This window comes from Trichechus manatus, unplaced genomic scaffold (assembly GCF_000243295.1).
Source record: "Trichechus manatus latirostris isolate Lorelei unplaced genomic scaffold, TriManLat1.0 scaffold00019, whole genome shotgun sequence".
In the NCBI taxonomy this organism is placed as follows: domain Eukaryota; kingdom Metazoa; phylum Chordata; class Mammalia; order Sirenia; family Trichechidae; genus Trichechus; species Trichechus manatus.
This window is the reverse complement of record NW_004443955.1, coordinates 21,941,120-21,955,833: the sequence shown is the minus strand read 5'-3', so window position 1 is coordinate 21,955,833 and position 14,714 is coordinate 21,941,120. Positions and strand designations below refer to the sequence as shown.

Genomic DNA, 14,714 nt, shown 5'->3' with positions numbered 1-14,714 from the left:
TGCACTGCCTTTTATCTTACTAGAGATAAAAGGAAAGGGAAACAAGCAGAGAATGGGGGACCTCATACCACCAAGAAAGCAGTGCAGGGTCCCTGGAGGAGAAGCTCGTAGTCCAGGGGAAGATAAACTACAATGACTTTCTTCCTCCAGAGCCTACAGAGAAAGCCTTCCCCTGGAGCTGTCGCCCTGAATTTGGACTTGTAGCCTACTAGCCTGTGAGAGAATAAATTTATCTTTGTTAAAGCTATGCACTTGTGGTACTTCTGTTAAAGCAGCACTAGATGACTAAGACAGTCAATATAACAGAAAGGTTCTTAATCTCTTTACAGATGAACTATCATGGAGCTCTCATCTGTGATAGGCGTGTGGACCATCCCTGGTCCGCCTGAACTCTTTAGGTGGGCTGATTACAGTGCTCTAGTGTGCCCATACTCTTCTGTCTCCACAGTTGGTTATATACTTAACAAGGACTAGTAGATACTCCTCAAATTTGTTTATGCTGGCTTTACTTGTAATATTGCATTTCAATCAAATATCAAGTCAGTAGATGAAATGATTGAGATTGTTTCAATAGAAATGAACTTGAATATTTTGGAAACATTCAATACAATAATAGCTAGTATTTATTGAACCTGAAACTTGTTTTAAATCCGTTAGATATGTGAACTTGTGTACTATTCACAACTCTATGAGGGTAGGTTCAGTTATCGTCCTTATCTTGTAGATGAGAATACTGGAGCACAGAGGAGTAAGTGGTAGAATTTGAATTCAGTAGTTGGCAGTTTGGCTTCAGGATTGACACTCTTTACCATATCGTCAGAAGTTGTCAAATTAGATGGGTAAGAGGAAACTATATAGAAGATTGAGGAAAATAATAAAAATCCAGAATAACTCTGTACTAGGCTTCCTTTAAAAACTTTGCATTTTAAAGAACCAAAAACTGGAAATCTATGCATTGTAGGTGTAGTTTATGCTGAGTGAATCTGCATTCTAAAGGCCATGATTGTGCATCAAGACTGTAGTTAAAGTGTAAGTCCCTGAGGTGATTCCCTTGGGGGTAGTTAAGGTAGGTGGATAGGAGGTACTGGAGACCTCAGAAGACCTTTGACCTCGTACAGTTTGATGTCCATTGCTGCACATGCGCTTTGGATTTGGCAGCAGTTTATGAATAGATTGTGCTTGGCTTTTAATTGTTGTTGCTCTAAACTTAGTTCGCAAATAGAGCTGTCCGTCAGAATCACTTGGAGAATTAAAAAAAAAACAAAACAAAAGAACAGGCTCAATACCTGATTGGATTTTAAGGATTATGTGGTGGCGTAGGGGAGATAATTGGAATTGTCAGAGCTCCACAAGCGGTCTGTCATGTAGTCAGGGTCGGGAACAATTGTTTTATACACACATCCTCTAGGAAATAATTCTTGAATGTGGTGGATGTTGAAAACCTTAAGTGATTAAAGCGTGTCTTCAATTCAGATACAGGTTATTTGACATTCAGATAGAGGCGCAGTATATGGCTAGTAAATTGTAATTTTGAGGAAAGGGTGATACAGGTCACATTCTTGGAGTGTTCCATTTACCTTGCTTGATTTTAAAAAAAAAGTACCTCTACTCTCTGCATTTAGTTTTCTATAGGCGTTTAAGCCCCCACATTTGCTGAGAGTCACCTGGGGTACAGAATAATGTTACATTGAACATATTCCCAGGTCTTTTGCTGGAAATTTGGGTGCAGTAGTTCTGTAGTGGTGCCCAAGAATCTGATTAACAACAGTATCTGTTGACTGTGGTTATGAGGCAGAGCTGGGAATTAAGGGCCAGTAGGACAGTGGTTTGGGCCTGTCATCGGCTCCGTGGGAGAAAGATGTGGCAGTCTGCTTCCAAAAAGATTTACAGTCTTGGAAACCCTGCGGGGCATTTCTGTCCTACAGGGTAGCAATGAGTTGGAATGGACTCGATGGCAGTGGGTATGGTATGGATATAGGACAGGGCTTTGGGTCTCTTTTGGTTCTTTTCAGCTCTAGGATCCTGAACAGGAACCTCAGCCTCTTTATTTTTAAAATAAGAGTAAGGGTATTACTTGTTGCTGCTTAAGAAAATTAGAGTTAAAGGAAACGATGCTCCTAAAGCAGTGGTCCATAAGTGCAGACAATTTTGCTTCCCAGGAGACATTTGACAATGTCTGCAGACAGTTTTGGTTGTCATGACTGGGAGCTGGGGTGCTCCTGGCATCTAGTGGGTGCAGGCCAAGGACGCTGCTAAAATCCTGCAGTGCACAGGACAGCCCCCCGCAACAAAGAAGTATCTAGCCCAAAATGTCAGTATTGCCATAATTGAGAAACCATGGTCTAAAGCATTTAGCACAGTGCTTGCCATAGTGAATTTTGGCTGTTACTAAGAAAGCTGCAGAAAATCGTTGATCCCAGAAAGCTGAGGGCACTCACCCTTCCTGTTTCTTTTTTATGGCCTGCTCCAGGGACCCCGCTTAGTTTTTATGATACTGTGGTTATAAATTCCACATTTACTGTTGAGATTGGCAGCAAGGACTTTTAAGTTCAACTTTGGTGTTACTGAAAGTACTGTCTCATGAAAGTCTAAAGATTATAGCCTAAAACTTGAGACTCAAAGGGGCTTAAATAAACACCTGGTAAAACTAGTCCATTTAGCCTCAGGGTTCTAAATGGATATAAATACTTTTGAGATGGTTGATCTGTATCTTTGTTAATGAATTCTAGGGAGAGCTCTTCCCTTGTAATTGCTTTTCACAGCTTGGTGATTTACAGAGTCCTTTAGAGTAGAAAGCTTACCTTGTTCTTTGTGTATAATCTTCAGTGTTTTGTAGAATCTGATTAGGTGTAGGGATTTGTGAAATGGTTATCCAGCCTTCTTGATGTAATTCATTTCTTCCTGATGACATGTATTTACCTGGGTACCATTTGTTGGGTGTTTTCTAAACTATTTAGGACTACTCCAGTGTCAGTTGGTTATTGAGGAACAGAAGTAGCATGATAAAGCTAAAGTGACTTTTGTCTGGCACCAGTTGAGAATTTTAGAAACATGCTTCAAGGTAGATTTTTCTTTACCCTTGGATTTCTTCATTTAGCCTTTGTACCCTCTGAAATCACAAGCAGCATTTGTATTTTCTTCGTATGTGTTTTTTTCTGGAAAGAGAGTTCATAGTGTTTCCAGAGGGTCTGTTGATTAAAGTAAAATACTGTTTTCTGCCTTTTCTCTATTATCACTTTCATGGACTTGGCATCTAAAAATGTTGACATTTTAAAAAAGTGCACAGTTCACGTAATATTTTTTGTTTTATAAGTTGTATAAGTGGTTATTGCCATATAGCATAATCTTTTTTTTTTAGATTGTTGATATTTATAGATCTAATTCATCTTTAGTTTAACTACTGTATTTGAGTATGAATATTTCACATTTTACTTTTGAATATTCATAGATGGACTTCTAGATTATTTCCTTCTTTTAAATCTGAATGAGCAAATCTCTGGACACTTTTATACTTGTCTGCTACACAGGTTTGATAATTTATCTAGGGTACATACCCACAGATTGAATTGCAGGATTCATATTCATATATTGAGGTTTACGGGATAATGCTAAGTTCCTCCCCCACGTATACCAGTTACTTTTTTAACAGTGATGTATGAGTACTTGAGTATCTGGTTGTGGTACAGACAGTTAATACGTGCTCCCATGTGCCTGGCTGCTAACTGAATAGTTAGCGTTTGCAGTCCACCCAGAGGTGCCTTGGAAGAAATGCCTGGTGATCTACTTCAGAAAAATCAGCCATTTAAACCTGTGGAGCACAGTTCTACTCTGACCTACCTGGGATTGCCACAAGTCGGAATTGACTTAATGGCATCTGGTTTGGTTATATGAGTACTATTTTCCTTACTTTGTCGCCAAATTTAATGTTATCAGACTTTTTAATTTCTGCAAGGCAGATGAGTATAATGTTACAATATATGTTTCCCAGATTATCAGTGAAGTTTATCAGCTTTTCATAAGTTTATTGATCATTCTCGTTTCTTTTCTGTGAAGTGCAGGTTCATTTTCTTTGCCCAGTTTTCTGTTGGATTTTTCTTTGACATGTAATTCTTCATATGTTGTATGTATAAATCTTTTGTTATATGTTACACTGAAGTTTCTTTTCCCAGTCTGTTTCTTGTTTTTTAATCTTGTTTATAACTTATTTTTCAGAATCATAGGACTTGAAAAAAAGGTGGAGGAGATCTTAAAGATTCGGTTCCATATACTCAATATTCTTCACCAATAAGAAATTTGGTATACTGGGGGGATGTGACTTATTCTTTGCCATTCCATCCTCTTTAAGAAATGGAAGTGATGAGAAGGAATGTTATGTGTCAACCCTGGTTGGTTTAATAGTCTGTTTAACTGAAGAATCTGTGTATGAGAAGGGCAACAATATTACATAGAGGTTAATAGTGTGGATTCTGTAATAAAGACTTTGTGGATGGGAGCGGGGGTGTGAGTGACATTGCTTAAGCACATGGTCTAAGTCTCTTCTGTAGCATAAGGATAATTTATCTTTATTAGGGGTATTGTAAAGATATTAAATGAGGATTTTTGCGCATGCCTGACATAAATATTTGTTATTTTATCACTGATAGAAGCTTAGTTTGGAAATAAGTTTTATAGAATTCCAGTGTAGATGGTTTTGTGTTTCTGCCAGATTTTGCTTTCACAAACAAAAAACACCAACCTCTGCCAAGGAGTTCAGCCATTTTGTAAGTTAGAAAAATAAACGCTACCGAAGTAATGAAATGGCGGCTCTTGGGCAGAGTACCCACAAGCTTGCTCTTTTAACTGAAATGTTGCTCTGCTGCCCTCTGGTGGCTACTTTGGGAATGGTGGTTTAAAAATTAAAAATGGAGCCATAACTATAATGCTGCTTGCTTTCAATGTCCAGTTGTAAGAAATACGTAATCACTCTATTTCTTCCTACTTTGGAAAGAGTTTTGAAGAGATACCAAATCCTTTTTATCCACAAATAAAATGAAATGTTAACTTCTTTTCTTAAAAGAATTTATTTTCTGTTGGAGTTTAATATCCTAGTTTTGACTTGAGTCCCTTGACTTTATTTTTTTTACTGTATTTCCCTTGTAGCTATGATTTGTTCAATCAAAAATCGTAAACTTGTTTGCAGCTTAGATTTTGAGTAAGTTTTATATAAACTTATTTTTCATAAGGATTATTTTAACTGTCTCGTAACTATGACTGCCGCTGGAAATTAGGTAATTTTGTTATTATTTAAGCAGAAGCCTAGTTAAAGGACTCCTCACCTGCCTGACTGACTCGATTTGATACTCGGAGACTAGTGAGCTTTTCTATCTCTGCCACTTAAATCAGCACCTCAAGCTGCAGTTTAATATTAATGATATTTAGTATTATAATTAGATATTAATGGAAAATCTGCATGATTTTTCAGGAAATATCCTGTCTCTTGAGGGAGTAATTAGACTGCCAGTGTCCTAAATGTGGAGGTATTTTTAGGTTTTTCCTTTTAACATTCCTTTTCCCTTTCAACATTTAAGAACTTGTCCTGCTAGGGAGAAGCAAATTGAGTAATGCCTTTGTTAAGGCTCCTTTTTTTAAAGCACTTTTTCCCCCTGAATGTTTTTACTCAGTTTATTAAATTTAACTTGCTGGGTCCAAAAATAATTGAAAATGATTTAGTATATTTTATATTAGACTCATTCAGATCTTTAGCTCATGTTATATAGAATTGGGAGAACTTTGGTCTCTTGCTTTGGGTTTGACTGTTTTGGTTGGATTGATTATGAACTATTTTAGACATTAAAAAGATTTAAGACTTATATAATGGACAACTATGAATTCACCGACCAGCTTCAGTCATAAAATGCCACCAGTAACTCTCCCTGATCACATCTGCCTCACTCAACCTCCAGAGGGAAATACTATTTTGAACTTGGTGCTTACGTTTTCTTGGATTTGATTTTCATAGTTGCTAATTTTTTTTTCTTGACATTATACAAATAATCCATGGAAGTATTTCACATAGCCTATCCATTTCTCTAGAGTAAACCACTGTTAATAATTTGATCATTAAAATTCGTTTACACACAGATACACGCTGATGTGTGTTTTACATAAAAGGCATTACTGTATGCATTGTTACGTTTCTGGGGTTCACTCTCCTACACACAGAAATACACAGCTGCATAACAAGGCATGTACAAAAATAATCTGTTATAGTTTTATTGGTTACAATGATTGATTTGGAAATAACCTAAATATTTTGCTTAGAAATACAGAAGTGTGGGAGTGTATCAAAGACATTTATAGCTTATTGGTTATAGTGTACAGTTGGAGAATAACCTAAGTGTCCATTACTAGGGAAAAGTTTAAATAAAAAGTGGAGTATTCATACTATGAAGCAGTTCAAAGGGAATGAGGTGTTCATACATATACATGTACCGTGACATGGGACATTTCCATCATGTCTGCAGTGATTGCTGCTTTGCAGCACAGAACATCAAAGGATTTCTATTTAACTAGACTTTCAGTTATCTTCAGCAGACTAATACTGCTTCTGTGGCTTCCTGGTTCTTTAAGCTGGTAGTTGGAGACTTTTTTTAATTGGAATGTTTTATGTTATATGGGAGTATATGGGTGATACTGTGGTCCTGTGATAATTTTTGTTGGTGGTGATTGTCAGAATGTGAATTCATCCTTTAAACTTTTGTCTGGAGTTAAGCATTATAGTTAGTTGAAAAACTACACCAGTCATTTCAAAAGGTAGACGTTGCAAAGTCAATAAATATGTATCCCTGTTCACTTTCCACTTCTTCTCTCGTATACCAGGCACAGGAAGCATTGACGAAGACAGGCTTGGCTCTCAAGTCTATTGGGAAGAGGTCGACAAGTGACCAAATTGTAATAGGATGGGACAAAGGGGAGGTGAGGTAGTGTGGATGTTTACAGCTGGGGCTTTGGTGTCAGTCTTCTAGGCCAATGTGTCATTGCTAAAAGTGAGGAGAGCTAGTAGAGTATGGTGGTAGAAGCTCAGACCCTAAAACTAGGCTGCCTGTTGTCACTTCCCAGTGGCACTAACTGCTAAGACAGATGTCAGCGTTATAGAAGTACCTAATAGGCCCTGGAATGAGCCCTGGTGGCGCAGTGGTTAAAGCGCCTGGCTACTAACCAAAAGGTTGGCGGTTGGAACCTACCAGCTTCTCAGTGGGAGAAAGATGCGGCAGTCTGCTTCTGTAAAGATTTAGAGCCTTGGAAACCCTGTGGGGCAGTTCTCCTCTGTCCTGTAGGGTCGCTGTGAGTTGGAATCAACTTGACGGCAGTGGGTTTGGTTTTTTGTTTTTGTTTTTTTTTCCTTTGATAGGCCCTTAGCTTAGAGAGGATAGGAAAATGCAAAGGATGTTTTCCTGGAAAAGGTGATATCTAAGATGTCAAGAATTAGGTATTTATTCATAAAGAAAATGATCTACATCCCACTTTGGTGAGTAGCATTTGGAGTCTTAAAAGCTTGCGAGCGACCATTTAAAATACGTCTGTTGATTCCCATCCCATCTAGAGCGGAGAAGAATGAAGAAAACCAAAGACACAAGGCAAATACAGCCCAAAGGACTAAAGGACCACATGAATCAGATGCTTCACCATCCTGAGACCAGAAGAACTAGATGGTGCCCAGCTACCACCAGTGACCGCTTTGATAGGGGTTGCAACAGAAAGTTCAGGACACAGCGGTAGAAAAATGTAGAACAGAATTCAAATTCACGGTAAAAGACCGGACTTACTGGTCTGACAGACTGGAGGAATCCCCCAAACTATGTTCCCCGGGCACTCTGCTAACCCAGAACTGAAATCATTCCCGAAGCCCACTTTTCAGACAAAGATTAGGCAGGACTATAAAACAAAATAACAAGACCAAATAGGCAACTCCTGTCCAAAAGCAAGACAGGAAGGCAGAAGGTACAATAACTGGATGAATAGGCACAGGGAGCCCAGCCAGGGTGGAAAGGGAGAGCATGCTGTCACATTATGGGGGTTGCAACCAATGTCACAAAACAATATGTGTATAAATTTTTGAATGAGAAATTCCTTGAGTTGTAAACTTTCACCTAAGGCACAGTTAAAAAAATAAAAGGTATTTAGTTGACACTTACGGAGTTGTGCAGGGATTGGGGGTGAGCAATGCTAGTTTTTACTCTCCTTTACAAGTGGTTCAGTATGGCTAGAGCAGTAGGTGTGAGGGGAAGCAATGATTGAGTGGTGAGACTAGAAAAATTGTCAGCATCCAGGTTTCATATGGCATGGTGGCATTGGGTGTTACCAATGACCATGCCAAGAGTGGCTGACAGGTGGGGACAGTGTTAGCGCCCTAATTTTTCAGGCTTCTCCAAGCATGCAGCTGTTTCTGTGTAAATGTAGCTTCTACATTTAACACCACTTCCAAATGGATTGCGCTTTCTAAATGCTTTATTTACAAGGAAATTGTGGAGCTTCCCGTATAACTTTAAGTATATGAGCTAACAGTGGAGGCAAAATAATAAGCTCCAACTAGTGCCATGGACCGTGTAGTTTTGATTCACTAATGGGCGTTATCTGGGAAAAGCTTGGTGTCAGAAGGGAAATCTGATGTTTTTAAAATAATTTATTATGTTGTTGAGCATATATTCAGGAGAACATACACCAATTCAACAATTTTTACATGTACGATTACATTCTTCGCATTGTGCAACCGTCCTCGTCCTCCTTTTCCGAGTTGTTATCCCCCATTAACATAAATTCACTGTCCCTTAAGGTTCCTGTCTAATCTTTGAAGTTGCTGTTGTCAGTTTGATCCCATACACATAGATCTTGTAAGAGCACAATGCTCAAGGCAGATGTTCAGTGAAGCTAAACTATTGTTTGGTTTTAAGAAGAGTTTAGGGGATATTTGTTCTTGTTGTTGAATACTCTGTTTTATGTGAAAGTTTACACAGCAAATTAGATTCCCATTCAATAATTCATACACAGTTTGTTCTGTGACATTGGTTACAATCCCCGTAGTGTCAGCACGCTCATTGTTTCCTGTGTCCACCCATCCAGTTTCCCTGCCCCACCTTGCCTTCTCGTCTTTGTTTTTGTGTAACTGTTGACCAATTGGTCTTCTGTAGTTGGTGGTTTAAAGGAGCAAATTCCTCATCGGTGTTTATTTTATAGGCCAATGTATTATTCGGCTGAGAGGTGACCTCTGGGAGTGGCTTCGTTTTTAGGTTAAAAGGGTATTTTAGGGGGAAGTCTCTGGGATCCCTCTAGTCTCTATCAGTCCATAAAGGGTGGGGTTTTTTTTTTTTTTTTTTATGAATTTGAGTTTTGTTCCACGTTTTTTCTCCCATTCTAACCAGGACCTTCTACTGTGTCGTTGGTCAGAACAGTTGGTAGTGGTAGCCGGGAACCATCTAGTTCTGGTCTCAGGCTAGAAGAGGCTGTGGTTTGTGTTGTCCATTAATCCTGTGGACTAATTTCTTCCTTGAGCTTTTGATTTCCTTCACTCTCCTTTGCTGTAGATGGGAAGAGACCAAATAGATGTAGTCTACATGGCCGCTTGCAAACATTTAAGATCTCAGATGCTATTCACCAAGCTAGGATGTAGAACATTATCTTTATGAGCTAAGTTATGCCAGTTGGCCACACATTGCATTTCCTCCTGTTTCTGACTCCTCCTTCCTCTGTTGCTTCAGGGAAATACAAGTTTTGGGTGAGGCTTTAGCATTTGTCAAGTGTTGCTTTCATAGCTGGCATTTGATAGTTTCATGACCCTACGGGAGAAGGAACAGATAAGAGGATAAAAACCAAACCGATTCCCGTCGAGTGGATTTGACTCATAGTTACCCTATAGGACAGAGTAGAACTGCCCCATTGGGTTTGCAAGGAGCAGCTGGTGGATTCGAACTGCCAACCTTTTGATTAGCAGCTGAGCTCTTAACCAGTGTGCCACCAATAAGAGGATAGCAAAGGCTAAAAGATGTTTGAGATTTTGCCTGAGATGATCTAGGATTGGAACTCAAGCCATGGATGCCACGGCCTGCACTTTTTAACTATGCCACCCAGCCTTACTCTTTCTTTTCTCTTGCCTGGTGACCACTTTATGAGTAAGTAAGTAGATTAAGGTGTAGATTAAGTGACAGGATACTCTGCAAAGGGTTATGGAATCTAATTATAATGAAACCTTTAGGTTCTTGAGTCACTTTTTATGGGGATATCTAAATGATATTTTTGGGCATTGTGTAACAGAGATAAGATTTATTTATTGAATGTCTAAAGTTTTGGACCTTTGTAGTAAAATAGAACATGGCCTTTTGAGTTAGGCTTGGGTTGGAATCCCTGGGTCTCCATGGCTCACACACTTTCTAGTTTTGTCATTGGCCAGGTTACTTAAAACATCTCAGTTTTCTTATCCTTAAGATGAAATGGGGATAATAATGCCTAATAGAGTTGTTATGGGGAATATGCAAAATAATGCACATAAAGTACTTAGCATAATGCCTGGTACCTATTAGGTTATCAGACAATTAATAAATGGTTTTCCTTATTTTCTTCCCCTTCCCCAGGTAGAGCCCTCGATCTCCTCCCCCCCACCCCCCGTTAATTTTTTTCTTCTGGCTTCATCCTAACTGAAAGTCCCCTATACTGTAATGTGCTTACTATAGATCACGAGGAATTTTCTGCATTGATCCCAGTTTCCACTGTACTGCCCCATTCATCCTGTAGTCCTGTTTGTCAAGTGATATGACCTCATTTCCAGAGTAGAAGATACGGTGACTGTAAACGTGAAACCTTCTTTACCCTTTAAGGCTTCACACCATGTGTCTTTATTTCTTGGTTGCTGAGCTGGAGGACCTTTCCATTAAGTTAATGTTACTCTAAGGTCTGTGTTCCCCCATGACCTTCCCTTTCTCTGCTTTGCCTCCCTCCCTAAGTGAAAAGAGTTTTCAAGCAAGAGTTGAGTGAGCTGCCCACATCTTTTGTTGCAGCGTCCATTGACTTTAGGTCTTTTCACTTTATTCCTACCAGCACATCCCTTGCCCTAGACGAGGGGTTGTGTTCTCACTGTGAGTGAAGGAGGTATTGCCTTCTTTGTCCCCAAGATTGGTACTCTCTCATCCCTCAAAACTTCTTTTGTTTCCATGGGCCCTTCAGTCACACAGCCTGGCTTTATCCAGCTTTGTCTCCTCCAAGCCTCCTCCATGGAGGAATAATCCATAACTGGACTTGTCACAGTAATGAGCACATCAGTAGTAAATCTTAGCTGTTGTTATTTCTATGATCATATTTTCTAAATAACAAAAATTGGGCAATTGGATGGTCTGAAAACAAACAAAAACAACCCTAAATTTCTGCATTATGCGATTTTTGCATAACGACCTGGTCTTTGGAACCTGCCTAACCATGTTGATGAGTGAGGAGTGGGTGTGTTTGTAGAAAGCAAACATTAACAGATTTCCAAAGGAGAACCACTTACCCTTACCCAAATTAACGCACATCCATTCTTACGACACCGAACAGGCATGCCGTGGTTCAGGTCAGATGTTGTATTTACCTTACTGCTGTCTCCGGCTACCATCACGTTGCTCGGGGACCTGCAGAGCTCCAGAGGCTTCTGCTCTGCCGCTAGCCTTTGCTGAGCCTCGCTGCGGCTAGAAGGCCCTTGCACCGGATCTCCCGAGCCTCTGCCACTGGGTCCTTCTAAGCCTCTGCTGCAGGCTCCTGCCGTGCTACCTGGGCTCTGCTGCCTAAGTGGGGGAGGTGTGCAACCCCTGCACTCAGGCCTCTCTTGTCCTGCATAAGCAAGTGTTATAGTTCTCTTAACTCTGCTGGCAAGCCTCCTGCCTAGAGGTGTTAGGCCCTATTGTAGGAAGACCCTTGCACTGGATCTTCCAAGGCAGCCCCTGCAAGGTGCATGCTCATCCTGTGCCCTGCATGGGCAAGCGTCACAGCTCTTTCAGCTCTGCAGGCAAGCCTCCTGCCTGAAGGTGCTCAGCTCTTACTCTGTGTGTTGTCCCTCAGTGTCTTCAACATTCTATCTGTCTTCTGGGTCTAGGAGATTTTCACCTTAGGGACCATGGGTCCTTGGTCCAAAGGACATGACCTGCTCCAGACTCCTTTTCTTGACGGTAGGGAGGGCCCCTTCAGCCTCTGATTAACCCTTTTAAACCTAGCAGAATGGCAACACCCACCAGTCCCCTTGATAAGCCACAGTAACTATATTTGCATAGTCATAGTAAACTGTCCAATCCCTACAAGGATTTTACACACATTATTTACATAATCCCAGCCGGTCATTTTGTGGGAGTTACAGGACTATGGCTAGAAGGTCCATGTAAAATCAATTCACTGCCCTGCAGAGGTTTAGATATAATCTGCCTACCTAGGTTGCTGTTCCCTGACGGGTGTTTGGAATGAGGAAGGGGCCGGGATGTGTGGAGGCCAACAGCAGCCCTTACTGAATTATTTGAATCAAGTTCTTAACTGAACATTCACGTTAGAATCGAGAGTACCTTTTTTGTTTATTTTTCATGTGATGTATACTGGGTCTGGGGCTCACTGCACAAGACTCCAAGGCAGGACCTTTGTATTGGGGTTTCTGAGTATATATTTTTTAAGTTTCCTAGATGAGTCTAATTTGCACCTATTTTTGAGAACCACTGATAGTTAATTGCAACCAAATTGCATTCTTGTCTGTGTAACTATGCCTTGGTTTTGTTTTATTCTGTTTTTGTTTGTTTTGCTTTTATTTTGAGGGAGGAATGATACTCAACAGATTCTTAAATCTTTTTAAACCATTTTTTAAAAATTTAGTCATTCAGCCTCTGAAGAAGCATCGGGTTCAGAGTCAGGCAGCCAGTCGGAAAGTGAGCAAGGCAGTGATCCCGGAAGCGGACATGGCAGCGAGTCGAATAGCAGTTCTGAGTCTTCAGAGAGTCTGTCGGAATCTGAGAGTGAGTCGGCAGGTTCCAAATCCCAGCCAGTCCTTCCAGAAGCTAAAGAGAAGCCAGCCTCTAAGAAGGAACGGATAGCTGATGTGAAGAAGGTATCTACTCTGCTGTATAGAATGAATGTACTCTGTGTGTGCTGGGACCAGCCAGCAGACCTGTATTTCCCATGGAAAACTCATACAGTGAAAACAGTAACCACCTTTTCTAGTAACATACTGTTTATGGATATAAATAGAGGTTATTTTCTGCTCCACTAATTGATATAGTTAATAACTCAGAGCTATAAGGAAAATACTCAGTTATATGAACAGTCAAATTGTAGGGCAAAAACAAATTTTGTAGTTTTGATTTTTAACTTTTAAGAAAGATAATTAAAATTATTTTTTATATCATGCTGAATAATACCAGAAAATCATTGACGTTTAGATATTAGCAAATGTCCTTTTGATTGACTTACAGAATGCAGTTGTAAAGCTTATTGAAACATAATCATAATACAAGAATAAAGATTGTTTTTGTTTTTTGAGTAATGGAAGGGAGATACTTTTCAGAAAAAGAAATTATCTGTACCTAGGCAGTGTAGATACTCTTGGCTTAACAGATAAGTCTTCCAGCAAAGATTCCAAACAGGCAAAAATTGAGTACTGTATTTTTACACAAATAACGCTCACCTTCTATGTTTGTTTGCCAACCACGCGTCCCCCTCCCCCAAGTTATTTTCATAAGCGTGCTATGCTAATCATTTTTACAGCAGCATCTACATATTGGAGCCTTGGTGGCACTGTGGTTAAGAGCTTGGCTGCTGACCAACAGGTCAGCAGTTCAAATCCGCCAGCCACTCGTTGGAAACCCTATGGGGCAGTTCTACTCTGTCCAGTAGGGTCGCTATGAGTCGGAATCAACTTGATGGCAGCAAGTTTTATCTACATATATTTGGGAGATTGTCAGATGGGAAAGAGTATATAGCTCCACCATTACCATTTCCTATTGAGTCAAAGACTAAAAATAGGCTATTGAAGAAACTGCTAAATTGTGATATTGGCATGTCTTACCTAAATCAAAGCAACCTACTAATAAATGTACAATTAAGTTTGTGAAATTTCACTGGCATCTTATTGACTGTCGGGGATTCACAAGTGTTAACTCCATGGCCTTAAGTACTTAATTTAAGAAAATAATGAGGAACTCAGAAAGAAGGGAAAGAACTACTCAGACTGAATTTCAAGATAAAAGTATAGCTTTAGAGAGAAATATCAAAATATACTTTAAAGGTTAAAGTGATCTAGCCCTGGTGGCACAGTGGTTAACCAAAAAGGTCGGCAGTTTGAGTCCACCATCGGCTTCTTGGAAACCCTACGGGGCAGTTCTACTCTATCTTATAGGGTCGCTATGAGTCGAAATCGACTCTACAGCAACGGGTTTTTATTTTTAATCAATACTCTGATTGATCTATTGGTTCTGTGGAAGACTAGTCAGCTGGAATGATTGGACTGTGTCTTTCATGATCATTTTTCTAAAATAGGAACTTCTAAAGGAGGGTCTTTATTTTCTGTAAACACTCACTTTTTACATGGTAGCTTTTCACAGAAGAGTTGAATTAGATACCATTAGCCCTCAAAAGGACAAATAAGAACACAAGGTGTTTTTAGGAGCATTACAGTATATATTGTAATAAGTCCTAGTAGTTAAACGAGAATGCCTAGTTGGTGTTTTAAAATGATAAAA

At 39.7% G+C, this 14,714-nt stretch overlaps 1 protein-coding gene across 1 annotated transcript in view; it reads left to right on the top strand.

Moving 5' to 3' along the window:
- The window catches only part of CHD2 (chromodomain helicase DNA binding protein 2), a 144,332-nt gene that overhangs the window by 21,158 nt on the left and 108,460 nt on the right, over nt 1–14,714 (top strand). Inside the window, exon 3 of the mRNA XM_023727811.1 lies at nt 12,853–13,084. Coding sequence (XP_023583579.1) covers nt 12,853–13,084 — 232 coding nt within the window. The remainder of the gene's footprint in view (nt 1–12,852; nt 13,085–14,714) is intronic.